This window comes from Melozone crissalis, unplaced genomic scaffold (genome assembly GCF_028551555.1).
Source record: "Melozone crissalis strain CALT ecotype California unplaced genomic scaffold, PUWL_Pcris_2 ptg000114l_1, whole genome shotgun sequence".
In the NCBI taxonomy this organism is placed as follows: Eukaryota; Metazoa; Chordata; class Aves; order Passeriformes; family Passerellidae; genus Melozone; species Melozone crissalis.
The window spans coordinates 3,637,742-3,659,957 of NW_026535891.1; the positions used below are offsets into that span (position 1 = coordinate 3,637,742).

The 22,216-nt window shown below is 51.2% G+C and overlaps 1 protein-coding gene across 1 annotated transcript in view; it reads right to left on the bottom strand.

The window, feature by feature from the left end:
• LOC128948119 (Fc receptor-like protein 3) overlaps positions 1 to 20,559 on the bottom strand; it is a 106,839-nt gene extending 86,280 nt beyond the window's left edge. Inside the window, exons 1-2 of the mRNA XM_054292705.1 lie at positions 20,518 to 20,559; positions 20,304 to 20,326 (exon numbers count right to left, since the gene is read on the bottom strand). Of these exons, the coding sequence (XP_054148680.1) occupies positions 20,304 to 20,326; positions 20,518 to 20,559 (65 nt within the window). The remainder of the gene's footprint in view (positions 1 to 20,303; positions 20,327 to 20,517) is intronic.
• Positions 20,560 to 22,216: the final 1,657 nt, after the last annotated feature.

The following is a 22,216-nucleotide window of genomic DNA, read 5'->3' on the forward strand; positions in this document are numbered from 1 at the left end:
AATCCTTCTCAGTTCTCAAAATTCAGAATCCAAAGGGTCACAAAAGGAACAATTTCCAGGGAAAGTCCCCAACAAGGAACAAGCCCTGGATATTTTCCCCAGCCCATTTGCTCCATCACAGGAATCTGGCAGGGCCCTGGACCTTCCTTTCTCTGATGGCCAAAGCGGTCTTCAGGAGGCCTGGATTCTCTTGTCCCCTGTCCCAAACCTCTCCTCTGCCATGTTCCCCACACGAGGATGTTACAAAGGCCTTGTGGGGGTTTCAGAGTCTCCCCCTTTTCCAGGACAGTCAGGATCAGGCCATGGCACAGGGTGGGGCTGAGTTTCCAGTTACTTCCAGGAGCTCTGGATACCCCTCCAGGTCAAGGCAAGCTGTGTCCTTCCCTCTGCTGCCACAGGAATAGGGGCAAAGGCTTTGGCAATGTCCATGGGGACACCACTTGTTTGCCTCGCACTCCAGCTTGTTCTGGACTTCTGGCATGTCCTGCACAGCCTATTTCAGTGGCACTGGCACTTGGTTCCAGCCCCTACAGTCCCAGTCAGTGTTCACTCTTCACTGGACTCATGCTCTGGCCATGGGGGGCTCTTGTCAGGGGCATTCCCTGGAAATTGTTCCTTTTCTGACCCTTGGGATTTTGAATCCTGTTGCTGTTGCTGTTGGTTTTGTTCTCTTGTTGCTGTTTGCTGGAAACTGTTCTTCTCTCAGCCCTTTGCCTTCTGTGCCTCCATTGGGAGCGGGAGGGACAGCGGCCCCTGGTTTTTAGTGGCAGCCCAGAATTGGAGAATCCCAGAGCTGAACAAAGAAACCCCATTTCTGCCAGTCTAACCCAAAAGCTGCATTTTGGGCCAATAGCAGGGGCTCTGTGCCTCCCTGGCATTGGGAGGAGCAATGGGGAGCCACTGGCAGCATGGGGTATGTCTTGGGGTGGGTTTATGATTATGCCCTGTACCTGATTCTCTGCTTTATGCCCAGCAATGGCTGCTGTATATTTAAAGTGGATCTGGGAGAGGGTGGCAGCCTTGGAGCTTCTGCACAGGCTTGGTTTAAAGCCTCCTTCTGGAGCATGCTGGGTGCAGTGTCAAACATTATTTTGTGGCTTAGCTAGCTTGGTTTTTTGTTAGCAAGAAGCTTTTATTTTTTTTCCTTCCCCTAGCCTGCAGAGTCTGCAGTATCAATCCTTTGGTGGCTTCTGTTTTAGTTTCCTTTCGAACTGTTGAGCTTAGTTTTGGTCTGAGATCAAGCAATTGCCTAGACCAACCAGGATCAACCAGGAGCCTGCAGGAGCTGCCCCAGTCAGCCCAAAAGCTCAGGAAAAGATGAACCAATGAGAGAAAGGACACCACAACCCACCAGCTTAATCTGCTGTGAGGAGGAGACCAATGCCAGAAGTTTAACAGGTTCCTGTTGGAACCCAGGACATCCCTCTGGCTGTCCTGAGCAGCCAAGACCCCTGCAAGGGGCTCAGAGACCTGGCACTGAGACCCAAATGCCTGTGTGGTTTTGATTATGACCTGTGGAGCAAGTTACCAACTTTAGATGAAGATCTACAAGCCACAACAGTTAAGTAGAATGATAGTGAATTTATCATGGGGTGAAAAAGTAGATTTTGGGGTTTTCCAGAATGGGGTTCAGGGGGAAAGATGGAGGGAACTGGATGTGTTCAGCCTTTCTCCTTCTTCTTCTTGGCCTCCATAATCTGCTGTGATGTTGGCACTTTTAGATTGGCCTAGAGTAGAAGCTCACTGTCTAACGTAGGTGATAGGTATTGGAAAGTAATTGTAAACATTGTATACGTAATTTTTAATATAAAGACATAATATCGGCCTGGGGGCAGGCAGAGTGCCTGGACTGTCTTGCTGGATGGAACCTCAGCTGTGAGAAAGAGTGAAAATCCCCCCCGAGTAAAAATCCATTTTGAATTAGGTGAAGTGTCTAGGAGAGGTGAAAAGTCTGTAAGGCCAAAGCTGAAGGGAACACTGCAGGACAAGGATAGTGAGGAGACACACACACAAAAAAAAAACCAGAAACGGTTACAAGGCCAATCTGCCCTGGCTTAGGAATTCTTTTGATAAAGAGGAACTGGTGATAAATGTCACGTGGAATGAATATGTATGAACCTATTGTGAAACTGTGTGCATATATATTTGGAAGGGGACATAAAAGGAGATCTGAAGTTCTCAGAGGTACGCATGCCTTTTTTTGAGGAGAGCAACCTCTGCATGTGTCCAGCGCTGTAAGAAACATACCAAGCTTTACAACTTTTACAAAGTTGTGAGGTTTCTTCTTTTCTCCGCAACACATTATGGCGAACCAGCCCAGGAGGTCTCTGTCCCTGCAGGGGCAGGGGGAATAGACGGACCCCTAAGGTGCACCCTAGGAATTTTTTTTCCTGGTGGGGCTCCGCTCGTCTCAACTTGCCTCCTGTGAGGACAGACAAGGACCTGCTGGCTGTGGAGGAAGATATGGTATATACTGAGGGGTCCCCGCGGGAAAAGAGAGCTAGGGAGTAAATCACTCAGAGATGTCTGGGTCCAGCTGATGGAGCAACTGGAGTAGAGATGGGGGTGATTGTTTTTATAGGGCAGACCGCTAGCGACCCTGGGGGTGGGTCGAGTGAATCTCTATGTGTGTGTGTATGTGTGGTGTCTGGACACTGTATGGGGGTTCATTGTCTGATGGAGCAGCCTCTAGCGACCCTGGGGGTGGGTCGAATGAATCTATATGCGTGTGTGTGTCAAACACTGTGTGGCTGTATGGTTAATGCATTGTGTGGTCAGTGCACTGTGTTTCTAATCGTGCAAGTGTGTAAGTGCATGGTGTATAAAAGAGAGCAGATCTACAGTGCTCTACAGTGCGGAGGGAAGTGAGTACTACCCGTCTTTGAAGCAGCCAAGCGAGGCCTGAGGCACTGGCTGCAGCAGGCTGTGGGAGCAGGGAGAGAAGTTCCCTGCGGAGAAGCGAGTGGAAGAACATCAGTGACAGTATTTGTTGTGTTTAAATGTAGTGATTTGTGTAGATTTGGTACATTTTAATCGTGAGTACGAGCTCAGAGAGTTCCTTTGCCCTGGATGTTTAGACTTGATCTCTAGACTGTGTGCTGTTATTTTGATTGTGTCCAGGAAGAACTGATGTGAGTAAATGCTGAATTAGGGTATGCTGTGTTGTGTTGAGAAAAGTGGGCACTTTGAGAGATATGCCCTTTCCCAGTGATTTTGTGTGGTGATTTTCTTCCACTGCATTGTGGTAATTTGATTCTCAGATTGTATAGTAGTGATTGTGGAGATTTTAAGATTTTGTTTGCAAAAAGAGTAGCATTTTACACAGAAGAACTATGGTATGGTGATTTATGCTCAACTATGATAAAGCGAATTAAAGGAATTCCAAGAATTCTTCCCCCAACAGCAATTCAAGCCTTGGCTCTAGTGAATTTGAGATAAGGGGTGGGGGGGGGGGGCGGGGGGGGCGGGGCGGTGCGTGTGTGCCTGTGTCTGTGGGCGGAGTTTCAGCTGGGACAAGCACAGCCTTTTTGCAAGGCAGTAAAACGAGGGTAAGTAGACACAGTGCCTAATTAGATTGAGCAAGAAGAGAACTAGAAAAGGCTGATATTTTGTAAAAGGGAGTTTAGATAGAAGAGATGAATGAGTTTATGAGACTTAAGCTGGTCCGATAGTAGGTCTGGACTGAGAACAGCCTGCCGTAGGGGATTTAGAGTTCTCTGTAATAAGGAATAGCCTACCTTTGCGGGCAATTCCTCAGATCCTTTGGTGCATCAAGAGGCTGGCACGCTGCATTAAGTATTATTGCAGTGCAGAGTTTGTGAGAAACGCTGGCATTGCTGTCCTCATAAGTGTCAGGGCAAATGTCCTGAGTGTAAATTAAAGGTTTCTGATCAAGCTGATTCAGAATCTAAGATCTTAAGGCTCGTGTGTGAGAAATCACATCTGATACCTGCCACCTGGAGCTGTGTGTGTGTAGGAGGAAGACTGAGAAACTACTGGGAAGGTCTGTGAAAAGAGGTTTGGGTGGAGGTGAGATAGGGCAAGGAGAAAGAGATAATGAGAACTGACCAGAACAAAGAGGTTCCTAAATTAGCCCCTTTTTGGAGGGGCTTACTGGGACAAGGCTGCCAGTAGGAGCAGCTCAGAAAATAAAAAGATTTATAATACTTCACTGCAGTTAAACTGTTTTAAAATAGGAAGGTAAATGAGATGGGGTTTCTGTATGCTGATATGTTTTTCTGTTTTAAGAAACCACCCAGAATGGCAAAGAGACTGTGAGATCAGACTGCCCTCTGGTCTCGGCCCTTGAAAAAGAAAACAAGGCAAAGAGAAAGCAAATCAAACATGTTTTTCAGCATGCAGCATAGGATGGCAACGTATGAAGTCAAGCAAAGATTATCATGCTAAAATTCAAAGCGATTACAGTTCGCAAAATGAGTACATATGATTTGTTAAAGGCTCCTCCTAAGGTAAGGAAGGAAGGATAAAGATGACCTCCCCAAAAGGGTAGAATTTTTGTCGACACAAGGGCCATATATTCAGTTTTAAATAAAGCTTTAGTACCTGTGGAGAATGTTTATCTTGTAGTGTGGGGAACAACTGAACAACTGGCCAGTCTGAGAAGGCATTCTTTTGCAAACTTTTAAAGTAACATGTGTACCATGTGTACTTAGAAGCTTTTGTACAATTCGCTCAATTTGCTAAACATTCTCAAATGAGAAAGGTTACTCTGGAGGCAAATGATATAAAGAGGTTAGGCTTAACATTAACAGACACTGAAATTAAGAAAGACACTAGTAAGGAGATACGAGAATAAGTAAATAAGTGTTTTCGAGGGTATGGGCCTCTGCTGTACCAGGGAGAGTGAAAAATGCCCCCCCATGGTAATCAAGCTTAAGGAAAGAACACAATCAGTGAGAATTGAGTAGTACCCTCAAAAGGAAGATAGGGAAGGAATCAGCCCAATAATTGATAGTACTAGATTGAGGGCTGTCAATAAGATAACACAGAATTTATACCCTGTGGTAGCAAATCCAGATACTTTACTAACCTGTTTAACACTTGAGCTAACCTGGTTCACTGTTTTAGGCCTAAGAGATGCCTTCTTTTGCCTCCCTATCCATGAAGCCAGCCAGAAAATTTTTGCATTCAAACACAGCTCACATAGTCCATGTGCCTGAAGGCTTCAAGATTCCCCACTCCGATTGGAGAACAGCTTGCAAAGACTCAGAGTCCTGGGAAGCTCCACAAGAAGAAAGGAGGCTGTTGCAGTACATGGATGATCTTTCAGTAGCCACTCAGATGAGGGAAGCGAGAGAAGCCCGGACGGTAAGCCTTTTGAATTTCCTAGGACTCCAAGACAGAGTCTCAAAGAAAAAGGCACAGGTTGTGAAACAGAAGGTAATCTAAGAAGGTAATCTACCTGGGGTAAGAAGTGAGTGCTGAGCAGCAGACTTTAAGGCAGGGAAGCCATACGCCAAACCCTGAAACGCCAGACAACGAAGGAACTCCAAACCTTCTTAGGCATGGCAGGGTAGTGCCAGCTATGGGTTTATAATTATGGACTGCTCATCAGACCCCTCTATGCTCCTATTGCCAATGGAAACTGAGATCTCCAGTGGACAAAAGGAGCGACATGGCCCTTTCACCAGCTAAAGAGTGCCCTCATGTCAGCACCAGCTTTGGGACTTCCAGATGTAAGTAAACCATTCTTTCTATTTTTCCATGCAAGGAATTGCCATGAGAATATTGGTACAGAACTTGGGTCCATACCGAAGGGCAGTTGCTTACTTCTCTAAGCAACTAGATGGCCAGGTTGCCTACTTCTCTAAGCAGTTGCTTACTTCTCTAAGCAACAGTCAAAGGATGGCCAGGTTGCCTCAGAAGTGTAGCAGCAGTTGTGCTGAATATTCAAGAGGCACCCAAGTCTACCCTAGGACAAAAATGACTGTGCTAGTGTCCCACACCGTGTCCGCAGTACTGGAAGTAAAGGGTGGCCACTGGCTTTCACCACAGAGGTTTCTGAAATACCAGGCCATCATGGTAGAGCAAGATGATGTAGAGATAGTGGTGACTAATATTGTCAACCCAGCTTCTTTTCTCAGTGGAATCAAAGAGAAACAGTACACCATGATTGCCTAGAAACCATTGCAGCTACCTACTCCAGCTGCCCAGACTTGAAGGACACTCTTCTGGACGATGCAGAGACCTGGTTCACTGATGGGAGCAGCTACATTGCCAGTGGAAAGAGACATGCAAAATACACAGTGACTACCTGCAGAGAGGTAATAGAGTCTGGACCCTTACCAACAGGGACCTCTGCACAGAAGGCTGAGATAAATGCATTGACCCATGCCTTAGAAAGAGCAAAAGGCATTCAGAGTCATGCATGCACATGGAGCCATCTGGAAGGAGAGGGGACTGCTAACCTCACAAGGGAAGAAGAGACAATGCGGCTGCTGGAAGCAGTTCAGCTACCTGAAAGAGCATATTAAGGCACACCAGAGAGTGAGCTTAAAATTAGAAGAAAGAAATGAGCTGGCAGATGGAGAGGCAAAGAAAGCAGCAAAGGGTGAGGTAATTATAGACAGATTTTCCTCAAAGGTAAGCCAGAATACAATAATACTAATCAAAAGAGACGTACAACTGCAAGGGGTGGGCTACCATTGAAAGAGAGCTAGTAATCCCTTCCCATTTTCATGGTTACTAGCAAAGGAAGAGCACTAGAAAACACACTAGGGCCTAACTGATTAAAAGCTTTTTATAGAGTGTGGCTCCTTTCCCAAAATGACCAAGGCTGCCAGTGATACAGAGTGCATTGAAATGAAGTGTTGACTTTGAAGTAGTAATTTCCACTGGCTTTCTAGAACATATATCTGATTGAAAGAATTGTTGTCAGGAATTTATATGCCACTATCACTCAGGTAAGCTGACAATGTGATCCTTGCCTCCAGACTAACCCCAAAAATACCCCAGGCAAAAACTCGGTCAGACTGAGAGAGGCCACGGGCATGTACAGCAGTGGCAAATTAACTTTTCAGAACTCCCAAGGAAAGGGGGGTATCATTATTTACTAGTATTGATAGATACATTTTCAAGGTGGCCAGAAACATTCCCCACTAGAACTGTCAAAGCCCAAGAGGTGCCCAGATTATTATTACAAGAAATAATACCACGCTTCAGAGTTCCAGCCACAATATCCTCAGATAGAGAATCATATTTCATTTCCAAGGCAGTGCAACAGATTAGTAGCCACCTGGGCATAGATTAAGAACTTCACACTCCATACTGCCCCAATCAAGTATCCAGGTAGAGAAAATGAATCATTTGATTAAGCAGCAGATTGTAAGACTGGGGCAAGAAGTTCATCTACCCTAACCCCAAGCTCTTCCACTGGCACTATTGTGAATTTGAACTAAACCTTGAGCTAAACGAATGCTGAATCTTTTTGAAATGCATTATAGAAGACCATATGGAATACAAAAGGATGGTCCATCCACATTAGGGTGATAACACTGGCCACCTACATGGTGGCTTTAAGCAAATAACTCAGAGAATTTGAGAAACATGCGACTGGAACTCGGAGCAGGGAGTTAGACAGCCTGGGGATGATGTATATGTCAAGTCGCTTACAGACAAGGCTTTGGAACCACAGCGGGGGAGACTGCTGCAAGTAATTCTCACCACCTTCACTGCAATCAAAATCAAAGAGCAGAATGCCTACATCCATCACTCTCAAGTGAAGAAAGCCCTAAAGTCCCTTGGAGAGTGACACCATTGACACCAGAAGACAATGAACTGAGACTTAAACTTACTCGGGCAAAATGAGTATATTGTGGTCGGGGTAGTTCATACTTTAGTTTACAGAATTGTTTTGTATGTAATTATAACTGAAGTTTCAGAACTAGAGAGTACCTCTATCTGAAGCAATGCTGAATGGCCTTGGTCCCAGGCTTTTAATCAGTATACTGGATCCATGAGAGAACTTCCTGAGATAAAAGATTCAAACGTATCTACTGTAGTAATCCACGGGAATCGGGTATATGAGAAGCAAGAATGGCAGGAATGAGAACTGTGAGCACGTCAAAGAATCAGAGGAGAAGAAATCAAAGTAAGGTGCTAGGTCATCAATAACACGGCTTATGAGAGACCAGATGCAATTACTGACTCAACCTCTCCTGGTGTATATGAACACCAGGAAGTTTGTGATAGCCTAAGTCAATCAGATTGTTGGTGTAATTTCACCTTAATACAGCCTGTAGAAGTGACCTGCCTTTGAGCTCGAGTTGCTATCAGACTTTCATTTCAATTCAAAGTAGACACTGCACATTTTACAACAGCAGGGCCTTATACAACCCATACTAGGACTCAAATAGTTCAGACTCTACCCAAACTTGAAACTAAAGTGTATGAAATAGGCCCCTACGTAGTAAAGAATATAAGAGAACAACAACTATTATTCAATCCAGAATGGTCTCTCAAAAGTGTTGAGTTGCTAATGCAAATTAACATCTCAAAAATCCAACCAGCCTGCTCCTCCTTCCTAAAAACATCCTTTGAAGGCTAGACAACGAAGTTACAAAGACAACTATATCTCCAGATCTGAATAAGTAAGAATCTAACTGAGATATTAAGGACAAGATTAACAGTTTTAAATGGAATTGATTCAAAAATACTGATGAATAAACTGTCCACTGCAGCAGGTAGCCTAACAAAATTGAAGCAGCCTTTACAGTCATCTCTATTGGCATTAAGAACTAGCCCTAGCCAGTGGCAGATTTCAAAGTACTGCCAAAGTAAGAAAGTACGAAAAAGCCGGGGACCAAGGCCACAATTAATAGCAAAAGCACCTAGTAAAGTTCAGGATAATGTGTCTTTAGCTTTCAGTTGTATACAAGCACAGTTATAGATGCAAGCAACAGCAGCTCTGATCATACGGGAAAGGGGTGAAAGTAATTTTTCAGCTGAAATTTAGAAAATTGTTTGAGATAATGCTATTGATTTTGAAAGGGAGTTTCAATCCTGGTGGACTATGGTGAATTTCACCTATGATCCTGCTTCTAATGTGGCCACTGCCTTTGTGCTTACCATATGTAATGCCACTGTTCATGTTATCCATCCCATCATTGCACTAAGATTAAACCATGAAAAAACAATACTCTACCCTTCAGAACATAGAGTGGGAGCACAAAAGATAAATGAAAAGTGCAGACAGTAAACTTAAGAGTCCTGCATTACTAGAGAACAGATGGGATTCATTTGTGAAAGTAATACTATTAATGCCCAAGATGAGTGTTTAGACACTGAACAGAATATTTGTCGCTTCAAGGTTCATCCAGTCACTGACCAAAAACTGTGCTTGTATATGCTAGAAAAGAGTGTGTGTGCCTGAGAACTGCTTGTGCTGCTGTAAAAATTGATAGCAATGATATTATTTTTTCTAGTAGAAATCATTCTAATTTCTGTATTTGTAATTTGTTAAGATTATCAAGTGTAGTTTTTCGTACTTAGACCGAGTGACATCCCACCAGTTGATTGAAAGCAATTACACAATGAATCACAGACTATCACCTATTCCTATTAGAATGGACCTTAGATCAGTGAAACAATTAATTAAGCACCAAGACCTACTAAAGATCCTAAAGAAAAACTCAAAGAAGCAGAGAGAACTGTCCAATGTGATACAAAAAAGTAGCTAGAATTCTGCAAAGAATAAAACAAAATGCAGATCACCACTTGTGAGATGTGGTCTTTAAGTAGTCACCAACTGCAAATAGAATCTTTAATAAGTTGTGTCATCCTACTGTAGTTTTGTTAATATTAGTTAGAATAAGTTGAAGATTATCCATTATGAAATGTACATGGTAAAGCACTAAAGTACACTTGTTGTTCTTTTACTTTGTACAAGTAAGAATTTGTACAAAGTAAAAGAATTTACTTCCCCCTTTTAGGAAAGGGAAGAATGAGGCAAAATGAAAATTTTCCAAGATAGAAATCTATTTTAATTTAGGTGAAATGCACATTTTCGAGTAAAATCTGTGGTTAGAAACCGTAGTTATTTAGCCAGACTGCAAGGCCTAAGCTCAGTGAAGTTATTTCAGCGAAGGACAGAGATAAAGGGGGGGAGACAGAAGATGATAGAGAAAGACAGGGACTGCTGTAAGGGCAAGTCAGCCTGACCTCGGAATTCTTTCAGATAAAAAGGAACTAGTGGCAAAAGTCACACGAAACCCATAAACTATATTGTTAATCTGTATGCATATGTATTTGAGAGGGAGATAAAAAGAGACCTGAAGTTCTCAGAGGAACGCATGTCTTTTTTGAGGAGAGCAATCTCTGCATGCGTCCAGCACTGTAAGAAACATACCAGCTTTAACACTTTCAAAAAGTTGTGGAGTACTTTTTCTTTTCTCCACAAAACAAATGTGTCCCTGCCCCCCCATACTCAGTCCTTGCCCACTCGGTGCCCACAATGTGGTTATTGAGCACAGCCCCCTCCTCCTGGGGGGTCCTGTGGGGATAAGGGGGGCACTGGTGGTGTCTGGGGAGGGAGAAAGGGGAGTCCCAGCCTGAGCCCCCCAGTCACCTGTCCTGGAGCTTCCTGGTAGCTGCAAGGAAAATGGGAGGGGGTGACCAAGGGGCAGTGGGACCCCTGAACCTTCCTGGGATCTCAGCAGCTCCAATCACACACGGGACCCCCAAATCCCCATTTCAACCCCAATTCCCAATGAACCCCTGATTCTTCCTGGACACTCTAAGCACCCCTGAAGCCCCCAGAAATTCTGCACCACCGCAGGGCCCTAATCACCTGGTGCCCCCAAACCTCTTTGTCCCTGGAAACCCAAGCCTTGCAGAGAGGGGCATCCCCAAACTCCCCCAGGACCCAAAAATCCAACATCCCTGCACAGCCCTCCAGGAGCTCACCAAACCCTCCAGGAGCTCCCAGTGCCACCCCAATGTTCCTCAAAGCCCACCCAGCAATGACCCTGGAGCACAACCAAGACCGTCCAAATTCCCCCCACATGCCCAGGACCTCCAGCCGAGGTGACTGCAGGCTCAGTTTCCCTCAGCTCAGGGGCCCTGGGTGGTGCCGAACTCTGACTCTCCTCTGGGGTCTCCCCCTCACTCCAGGACCCCCCATCCCCCCCATTGTCACCAACCTTGCAGTGCCACCAGTGACAGCCCCCGATGACAGCCAGGAGCAGGAATAGGAGGGTCCTCCTGACATTCACAGCCACTGCTGGGAATAGAGTGGGACACACTGAGGTGACCCTGAACCATGAGGGTCAGTAACACCCTGGTGACCCTGTGTGACCCCACCTGTGACCCAGGATGAACCAGGTGTCACCTCCAGGGCCAACTCAGGGCTGAGTGCCCAGAACACGCGGTGTCCATCATGTCACAGCTGGTTGGTGCCCACGCACTGGTAGGTGCCTGAATGTCACACATCGATGTCCCTGAGCTCCAGGAGGGGACCCCGGGCCACCTCCTACCCATTGTGCAGCCAGGTAAAGGTGACAGGGGCTGAGCCCACCTGCACTGATCAGTGCAGGGTAACGTTGTCACCTGCAGGCACCTGCTGTGACAGGGGACTGAGGGTGATGGTGGCATTGGCCACAGGCACTGTGGGGACATGCTGGAATTCATAAAGTTAGAGGGTTTTAGGAAATGGTTAAAAAAGGATAGGCCTCAGACTGAAGTTTTGTTAGCATTGCAAACACAGCAAAAAAGTTTTCTAAGCAGTAGAGCATACGTGTCAAATAACAATAGGCCTCTGTAGAATTGGCTTATTGATGGCAACAAGGTTATTTAATGTATATCTTTCGAAAGTTAGCATGAATAGAGCTCTGTTCTTTGTCTCTTATGAGCCAGTCTGTTTTAACTACCATTATGTGTGTTTTATAAGATTGGATAGAATGCTTGTCAATATGTGTTGTTCTATGTATGATTGGCTGAAATCTAGGCTGAGATGGTTTTATGCTATGCTGTAATGCCACACCTCCTTGGCATTCCCTGTGGATCAGAGAGCTGTTAACATCCTGTCTCCATTGTTTAACAATGTCTTGAGACTGATGTGCTGAAAATAATAAAAGGAGCTGATGTCCCTGGTCCGGTTTGTCCTGTGTTGTCCATAACTGGACGTCGTTGCCGCGGCCAATGGTTTCCTCGGTTAGCGTGGGCTTTTGGCATAAATTGGACACATTCCCCGCAGGGACACAGACAGGGCTGGCACCTGGCGACGTGGTATGGGGGTGCTGTGGGTAGGGGGTCACCCCCAGACCGAGGGTCCCGCTGACCCAGGACGGTGACATTCAGGGGGTCACTCTCGGCCACGCTGTCCCCGTCGGTGACCTGGCATAGGTACTGGCCGCTGTCATTGTCCCCAATGTGGCGTAGCTCCAGGCGGGGGCAAGTGCCCAGCAGTGCCGCTGAGCCATCCCGGTGAAAGGAGAAGGATAGGGGACCTGTCCCCACGGCCACTGCGCAGCCCAGAACCAGGCTGTCCTCAAGTGCCACCTGTCATCCTGGGGAACACCCTCGAGGGCGGGGCCCCTGTGGGACGGGGGGACAGCAGAAGACAATGAGGGACCCGGGGCAGTCAGGGAGGGGCAGCAGGACCCCAATGTGGGAAAGGGGGCACACAGATGGGGAGGCTTGGAAACAGGGGAATGGGGTTTTCAGGAGGAGAGACACCTGGAGAGGGAGTGGGGCAACACTAGGGAGGGCATGGGGACACAGGGAGAGGATGGTGGGACCTGGGGAATGTGCGGGGACCTCAAAGAGGGGTGGGGGGAAGCAAGAAGGACTGAAGGGACCCGGTGAGGGATAGCGAGACATGGGCGAGGAATGGGGCACCTGGGGAGGGACCTGGGGCAGGGAGGGCAGGACATGGAAAAGGTGTCAGGGAAGGATGGGGGTATCCATGTAGGGCTGGGGGATCTGGGGAAAGACCCGAGAAAGGAGGAGGGGAGCCAGGGACAGATCTGGGAAAGGTTAGGGCCACAGAGCAGGTGTCAGGGAGCACTGGGAGTCCCCATGCAGTGCTGGGGGCCCAAGGAGACTGTGGGGGCTCCCTGCACTCATCCCCACACTCACTGTGCACCGTGATACAGAGCCGGGCGCTGCTCTTCTGCATGGCCCCCCCTCAGAGTGCACCTGGCAGCTGTACGGTGGGCACCAGCAGCTGCGGGGACTCCTGTGGGCCCCCCACCACCTGCCCGTCCTGGTAGAACATGTGCAGGAGGGGGGCTCGGGGCTGCAGGGGGCTGGGGGTCCTGAGGCAGCGGAGATTCAGGGGGGACCCCACGGTGGGCTGGGGGGACCCTCCAGCACCGGCACCAAGAAGAGCTCTGGGAAGGAGAGGGGAGGTGAGGACTGTGACTCTGCACTGGGAAGTGTCTTTGGGGGTGTCAGGAGATGGAGTTCCAGCCATGGGGGTGCTCACCGTGCACTGTCACTGTCACTGGTGCCGACTGTTCCCATGGTGACATTTCAGAGTCCACCAAGCCCCTGCAGGTGTAGTGGCCACTGTGGTGCAGCTGCAGAGGGGACAGGGACAGCTCGGCCCCATAGCGGGACCTCCCCACCTCCTTGTCCCCATGGTAGAATCGCACCTCTGTGAGTGGTATGTCCCGCCAGTGCTGGCAGCACAGTGTAACCGTGTCTCCCTGCAGCAGTGCCCATGCCAACACCTGCAGCACCAATCGGGCTGCGGGACACAGGGGTCTTGTCACACCGGGGGTCCCATTTTCATAAGGGTCCCCCCAGTGGGTCACACCCAGGGAACCAGGGGTACCCAATTCCAACATGGGGTTCTCCACAATGGGATGCAATGGGATGTCCACAGAGGAGGGGGACGGGCTTTGGTTACACAGGAGATTACCTATGGAGCAGAGACCACCAAGAGCCCTTGGGGTCCCCGTGAGTGCCAGGCTGGGGACACCCAAAACTCCTCACCGTCTGAGACTGTCATGGCATGGGGGGACTGCACTCAGTGCCAGGTCTGTCACACATGTGGGTGCCTTCCACGTTAATAGTGAAGTGGTCACGTTCCTCCTGCTATAGGCATTCCTTGTCCTTGTACAAGGTAGCGTCACCAGCTGTCCCTGAGCCCTGGCAGGTCAGTGTCACCCAGTCCAACAACACTGTCAGCCTCCAGGGGGGCTCCACGAGGAACTGGGTGGTCTGGGCACCTGGAACCTGCAGGTGACAGGGGACACCAGTCTTCCAGGGCCAGAGTGGGGCTGGGGAGAGCAAGGTGGGGCCATGGCATCCCTTGAAGACTCACCAGCTAGGCCAAGGGTCGGGGTTGGAAGGGAGAAGGGACAGGGCTCAGTGGGGGTGGAACTGTGGGGACAGAGCCACTGGGGGCACAGGGCATGATGGCTTCCCCAAGCTGTCCCCCTGGGGACTGCAGATCCTGTGGGAAAGTGTGTGATGGTGGTCCCCAAAAGATATTTGGCGAAGCAGGGAGACATGTCTGTGTCACAGCCACCCATGCACCGCGTCCATGTGGCACAGGCACCTTGGGAACAGGGACACTGAAGCCACCCTGGGCTGAGGCAGAACATGGGGACACTGTGGACACCCTGGGAATGAGGACATCACAGACACAGCCAATGCTGGCCCAGGTCACCCCCACCAGCTCATGATCCCATCCCCATGAGCCCATCCCCATGGCCACATCTTCACCGTTCTTGTCCCCTTCTGTCCCTGCATCCCAGTTCCTTTGTCCCTATGCCCAGAGATACCTGAGCCCAAAGGTGCCAGTCCCCACATTCCTGTCTCCCACATCCCCATCCCCAAAATCCTGCATCAGTCAGAGTCCCATCAAGGTCTGCTGTGAGTAACATGGACTGACTCTGTGCCATTGGGGACCTCAGGGGACCTCACAGCCCCCCTGTGCCCCGTCCCCTCTCCATCCCCAGGGTGTCAGGCCCATGCCCAGGGCACTCACCTCACAGGAGCAGTGCCACCTTCCCAGCCGTCCCAGTGCCCCCAGCCATATGCACTGGCTGTCACTCACTGCCGGGGTAGGCTGTCCCCTTTTTGGTGGCTCTTCAGCCAAAGGGGAAGGAAGCGAGGTCAGGTCTCATCCCCATGTGTAGGTGGCCCTTGGTGGGGGCAGGGTGGCCACAAGCTGGGCACAGGCTGTGGGCAGGGATGGGACAGAGCGGGGACAAGATTGGACAGAACACAGTGGGACATGGTGTTCCCAGGAGTGGGGGGCTCAGAGAGTTTTGGGAGCTGAGGATGTGTGTCCAGGGGAATTGGGGGTCCCAGGGATTGCGGGCCCTGGGAATGGGGATCCTGAAGAGGGGGAATCACCAGGGATGGGGGTGCCATGGGAATAGGGGTCCCCAGGGATGGGGGGACCCAGAGATGGGAGTCCCAGGGGAATGTGGGCTGCAGAGATTTAGGGTCATGAAATTGGGATGCTGGGGGAATGTGGGGTCCTGTAGGAATTGGGGTCCTTGGAGAGTCAAGGTCCTGGGGAAAGGAGGATTTCAGGGGATGAAATGAATAGGAGAGGGTTCTTTGGGAATGAGATACTGGGCCATGGAGATTCTGGGGAATGTAAATATGGGGATAGAGGTCCCATGCAATGCGGAACATATAGGAATGGGACTCCCATGATTTGATTTCCAAAGGAATGGAAGTCCCAGGGATGGGCTGTGGCTGGACAGACTCATGGGTCTCAGGTTGCTTCCCTGGGAGCCTCAGATTTTTGGGAGGCTCATGGCCCAGCACAGCCTCCACAAGGAGCCAGCAGTCAGGGCATCACCCCAGACAGATTCCAAGGGGCTCTGAGTCTGTGGAGCTGCTGCAGAGGTGAGAATTCTGTAGGGGAAAAAGGCCTGTCTGTGGCTTGCTCAGCCGTGCAAGAAACACAAAACCCAAAGGGAGCCCAAGCAGTGAATCTGCGAGGGCCTCTGATGGTTTTCAGAGCAGGGCTGGCTGGAAAAACCCCTGTAGGGGCAGCTGCGGGAGAACCAGTCCAGAAATGCAGCATTTTATCATTTTCTCCCTTTGCCCAAGGTTCTGAGAGAGCCCCAAATATCCTTCAAAGACAACAACAATCTGTTCAAAAACCTGATCAGGTGTATCATCCTTCCTGTCTCAAACCTGCAGCCCTTTGTAACAGCCTGAGAAGAATCTTTGGGTTCTGACTACGGCTGCTAGACATGAGGGAACAGTATGGAAATATCGAACAGGGGCTCACCCACAGCCGTGGTGGGGCTGTGGGGAGTGACCCTGTCTGGATTCCAGGTGTTCCCAAAGCTGCTCCATCCCTGCCCTCCTCACCTGACTGAAAGGCTGATAGTTTACTGGAATTGTGGTGTAAAGCCAACTGGGGGTGCTGTTGTGGACCCGGGACCTGCCTGGGGTCAGGTGCTGCCTTCCTTCCATTCAGGATGCTGGAGAGCGGCCACGGCTGTTGTGCACGGTTTGGGCCTGGCCCTGGGAAACTGCTACGCTGCCACTGGGCACTGGGATCCAACCTGCTGCCTTGGCGGCTTCTGCCCGCTGCTGGTGGTGCTGCCGGGAGCGATTGGTGTCCGTGAGTTTGCAAAAGGAGCGATTTCCCCTCCTCCCTCCTGTCCGAGGCCGCCATGACCTCTGAGGGGATGGAGCTGGAGTGGGGCGCCCCCTGCTGGCCGGGAGTCCTCCCTGCAGCGCCCCCTGCTGGCCGGGAGGGCTCTCTGCAGCGCCCCCTACTGTATGCAGTTATAACTGCCATAAAAACCAACAGTGCTGAGCGGGAGGGAAAGTTCTGGGATTGTGTTGTTTGTTCTGTTCTGGTTTATAAATTTCCTAGTAAAGAGCTGTTATTCCTTTTCTTACACTTTGGCCTGGAAGACCCATCATTTTTGAAATTACTAAAAGTTTTAGCATGGGTCTTCTTTTCATTCCAGGACAGTTCCCACTTTCCTTGGGAGATATTTGTCATTTAAATGAGTTGCCAACTCCTGGGATGAGACACACATTCCAAGAAAGACAGGGTCTGGGATTTGGCAACCTCATGCTCTACCTTTTAAGCCAGTTTGGCTACCAAGGGCCCTCTCCCCAGATGGCACTTCTGGTCATCCGGCCACTCAGGAGCTGGCTTTGGCAGAGCATCACACTGTCCCCAGTGTGCCATGGCTGACAGACTGATGGACAGATGGGGCCCGATCTCACCAAAAGCATAGTCTGACCCATCCCTGCTAGACACAGTGTTCCACAACGTCTCCAGATATCAAACTTTTCTATGTCTCTGACATCCCACCCTGTACCATGGCCGGATCCTGACCTGCCCTGAAGAACGGGGAGGCTCTGGAACCCCCACAGGTCATTTGTGACATCCTCGTGGGGACAACAGGGCAGAGGAGGAGTTTGGGACAGGGCACAAGAGAATCCAGAGCCTCCTGAAGGCTGCTTTGGCCATCAGAGCCGCATGTTGCAGGTTCCTCTGGTTGAGGAATTGTGCAGGGGAGAGTTTCCAGGGTTTGTTCCTTTTGGGGACTTCCCCAGGAACCTGATCTTTTTGTGAAAATTTGGAATCTGAACCTTGTTTCTGTAGCTTTTGGTTTTATTCCCTCTCATTGCTGTTTCAGGAAATTGTTCTTCTCTCAGCCCTTTGGCATCTGTGTGCTTCCACAGGGAGGAGCAGTTTGTAGTGGCAGCACACACACGAGTGGGTGCCCATGGGTGGGGACACCCAGTGCACCGCAGTTGCCCCCAGTGTCACGGCACAACCTCATTGATGTCACTGGGATTTCTTGGTCACCTGTGGGGTCCCCGCAGCTCCATGCAGTCCACCCAGGGTTACTGGTGGTCGGTGATGCCTGAGGGCCCTGCAGGACAGAACGGTTGGGGGGACCAAAGGGGAAGGGGTGACACCACTGTCACTGTCCCCCCAATCTACAGTACTTACACTGCACATGTCTGGTGCTCACAACGTGAGTGTACACAACCTCTCCCTCGCCTGGGGGGGCCAGGAGATCGGGGGGGGGGCCTGTAGGGATAAAGACAATGTGTGGGAGGCTATGGAGACTTGTGTCATGTGGGAAAAGGGGCACGCATGGTTGAAGACCCCACTCACCTTTCCTGCTGCTTCCTGGCAGCTGCAAAGGAAAGAGGGCAAGGGTGACTGTGGGGTCCCAGGGCCCTACCCCTCTCAGGATTCCTGAACCCCCACAGGACCCTCAATTCCTCTCAAAACCCCCAAGCATCTCTAAAGCCCCCCAGAATTCATGAGCCTCCCCAGTGCCCTGGGCCAACTCAGCCTCAAGAATTCAAAGCCCAGCAGGGACAGAGACTCTCCAAACACCACCAGGGCCCCTGAAAGAACCCGCAACATTCTTGCAGGACCCTCCAGCACCTCCCCAAACCCTACAGGACCCCCAGGCAAGGTGACAATTCTGGGGCTATAGGTGCTACCCTATCATGCCCACACTCTGGGGCCCTCTACAGCTCCCTAGGACCCCCTGTCCCCCATTGTCACGCACCCACACGGTGCCACCGGTGCCAGGCCACAATGACACCCACGAGCAGGAGCAGGAAGAAAAGGGCCCAACCGACCCCTGCGGCCACTGCAAGAAACAGAGGGGGACAATCAGGTTCACCCAGAATCCCAAAGGTCCTTTGACCCTGAATGATCCTGTGTGACCTTACCTGTGTCCCTGTGTCTCTACGGTGTCACCAACAGGGCCAACTCTGGGCTGAGTGCCCGGAACATGCGGTGCCCATCATGTCACAGCTGGTTGGTGGCCATGCACTAGTAGGTGCCCGAATGTCCAACATCAACTGCCTTGAGCTCCAGGAGGGGACCCTGGGTCTCCTCCTGCCCATTGTGCAGCCAGGTGAAGGTGACAAGGGCTGAACCCACCTGCACCGAGCAGCGCAGGGTCATGGGGTCACCTGCACGCTTCTGGTGTGATAGGGTACCAAGGGTGATGGTGGCATTGGCCACGGGCACTGTGGGGACAGAGACTTGGCTGAGAGCACAGGGAGGGGCTGGCAGCTGGTGTGGGTGGGTAGGGACAAGGGGGATTGGTGTGATGGGGGATGTTGTGGATGGGTTCACACTACAGAGGGGTGAGACGACACAGGGCAGAGGCAGGGGACACAAGCATGGTGTCTGGGGGACATGCAGATGCCGAGGAAAGGGGACTCGAGGAGGCTGTGAGGGCTCCCTGTGCCCATCCCCACACTCACTGTGCACTGTGACGCAGAGCTGGGTGCTGCCCTTCCACACGGCCCCCCCTCGGTGCACACCTGGCAGCTGTAATTCCCAGAGTGGGAGACCCCCATGGCCTGCACCAGAAACTGCGGGGACCCCTGTGGGCCCCCCACCACCTGCCTGCCCCAGTAGAACAGGTGCAGGATGATGGCCCGGCCCGCAGGGGGCAGGGGAAGCTGAAGCAAGGCAGTTGAGAGTGAGGGGGGACCCCTGGGTGGGTTCGGGGGGACCCTCCAGCACTGGTCCCCGGACAAGCTCAGGGCAGGAAATGGGGGGCTTTGGGAAAGGTGACCCCGAATCCCTGGGGAGGCGTTATGGGGCTGTCAGGGTGGAGGCTGTGAGGTGCTCACCATGCACTGTCACTGTCACCAGCACTGACTCCTCCCATCCCCATGATACACCGTTGTTCACCCAGGCCTTGCAGTGGTAGCGGCCGCTGTGGTTCAGCTGCAGAGGGGACAGAGACAGCTCGGTCCCATTGTGGAGCCCTCTCGGTTCCATCTCCTCGCGGTAGAAGAACACCGGACTGGTCCACTTTTCCTGCCTCTACCGGCAGTGCAGTGTCAACATTTCTCCCTCCAGCAGTGCTCGCGCTGGCACCTGCAGCACCAGCTGGTCTGGGGGGCAGAGGGGTGCCGTCAAATCACAGGGGTCTGGAGGGTGCTGATATCATCAGGACCCCCATATTGGGTCAAAGCCAGCACACCAGGTTTCCCCAATTTCAACACAAGGGTCCCCCCATACTGGGATGCTCTGGGATGTCCCCCTGTGTAGGGGACACTCTCTGGTCACACCAGAGGGTGACCCATGGAGTAGAGCTCATCCAGCATCCTCAGGGCTCCTGTGAGTGCCAAGCTGGGGACACAAACCACCATCACCGTCTGAGACGTTCACAGGCGGGCTGCACCCACTTCCAGGTCTCTCGCACGTGTAGTTGCCTCTCTCAGTGACAGTGAAATGGTCGCCTTCCTTCTGCCCCCAACACTGCCCATGCTTGTACCAGGCGGTGTCACCAGCAGTCCCCAAGCCCTTTCAGGTCAGTGTCACCCAGTCCCACAGCACCGCCGGCCTCCAGGGCGGCTCCACCAGGAGCTGGGTGGTCTGGGCACCTGTGAGTGACAGGGGACACCAGCCTGCCAGGGCCATTGCAGGGTTGGGGACAGTGGGGTGGGGACCTGGCATCCCCCGAGGACTCATCAGTGAGGCTGAGGATCTGGGCTGGAAGGGAGAAGGGACAGGGCTGGGTGAGGGTCATGGGGACACTGTGGACACCCTATGTTTGCACTGCCCACCTCCACCAGCCCTAGGCACCTGTCCCCATGGCCAAGTCCCATGGTCCTGTGTGGAGAGCTTGGTTCAAAAATGGCTTAAAGAAAGAGGCCATGAAAATATACAGCTGATGGAAAAGTAAAAGGCAGCTGTAAGCAGCAGTTCCCAAGCCTGTTTCTGTAAATAACTGGGTTCTCAGGAATATTTTTCTAAACAGCAGGGTTCTCAGGCAGTCTTCTCATAACAGGTAAACATTCTGTCCTTGGCTGTTTTGGAAACAGACATGGAGGTTTTGAGAACCCTTCATATCAGGGTGAGAACACAAATCTTGGTTTCAAGAAACAAACCACAGGTATTGAAAACAAAAGGAGGGGTTAGTGTTTGATCTGTAACCAATGATGAGCTCGAGTTTTGCAATATGTATGAACCTGATTAACACGGTTATAAAAATGTGCATGATTGATCAATAAATCGGAGTTCGATGCTCATCAATCGGATGGTCGTCTCCCTTCACTTCATCAGTCCTGTGCCCATGATCCCATTCCAATGGCACCTTTCCCCATGGCCAGGTGACATCTGTATGTTACGTGGCCCCATTCCATGTCCCAGCATCCCGGTTCCCCTGTCCCAATCCCCACAGTCCCCAAACCCCAAGGCTCCTTCTGCCACATACTTGTCCCCACATCTCTATCCCCCTCTTCCTGTCTCCACATTCCAGTTCCCCTATTTCTGTCCCTAAAGCCACCCTAAATCTCTGGTCACACTGAGCTCCATGCCCTGCTCTGCCTCTGCTGCCATTGGGGACCTCAGGGGACCTCACAGCCCCCCTGGGCTCCCTCCCCACCAGTCTCTGCCTCACCACGGCCCATTCCAAGGGTGTCAGGCCCGTGCCCGGGGCACTCACCCCACAGGAGCAGGGCCAACTTCCCCACCATCCCGGTGTCCCCAGCCATGTGCACTGACTGTCACTCGCTGCTGTGGCCACCGCTCCCCTGGCTGGCAGCTCTTCGGATAAAGGGGAAGGAAGCGAGGTCACGTCCGTCCCCACGTGTAGGTGCCCCTTGGTGGGGGCAGGGTGGGGACAGGATGGGGACAGGCTGGAGACAAGGCTGCATAGTCTGGGGACATGGTGGGGGATGGTGGGACATGGTGGGAACATTGTGTTTCCACAATTTGGAGTCTAAGGCTGTGTAGGGAGCCAGGGAGAGTGTCCAGGAGAATGGGGTGCCCAGGGATGGGGTCCCAGGTAAATGGGTGTCCCAAGGGTTGGGTAGACTCAGACTTGGGCATGAGGATCCCAGAACAATGTGGCCTCCTGAGATTTGTGATCATGAAATGGGGGTGCCAGGGGAAAGGGGGACCCTGTGAGAATGGTGGTCCTGGGGGAATCAAGGTCCCCAAGGACAGTGGTGTCCCATGGTCTGGAATTACTGGGATGGTGTTCCTTGGGGTTGGAGATCCTGGGGAAATGCAGTCCAGGGATGGAGGTCTCTGGGAAGGGGTGGCAGAAGGAAATTGAGTCCCAAGGTTGGGGTCCCAGAGGAATGGGTGTGCCAGGGTTGGGCAGTGTGGGGGGGAACATTGGTGTCACTGCTCCTTCCCTGGGTGCCTCAGATTTTGGGGTGAGGCTAGGCCCCGCATAATCACCCCTGGATTGTTCGTTTCCTGGTCAGGCATTGCATGGGGTCCTGGGTAGTTCGGCCTCTGTGTCCTCACCTGCCC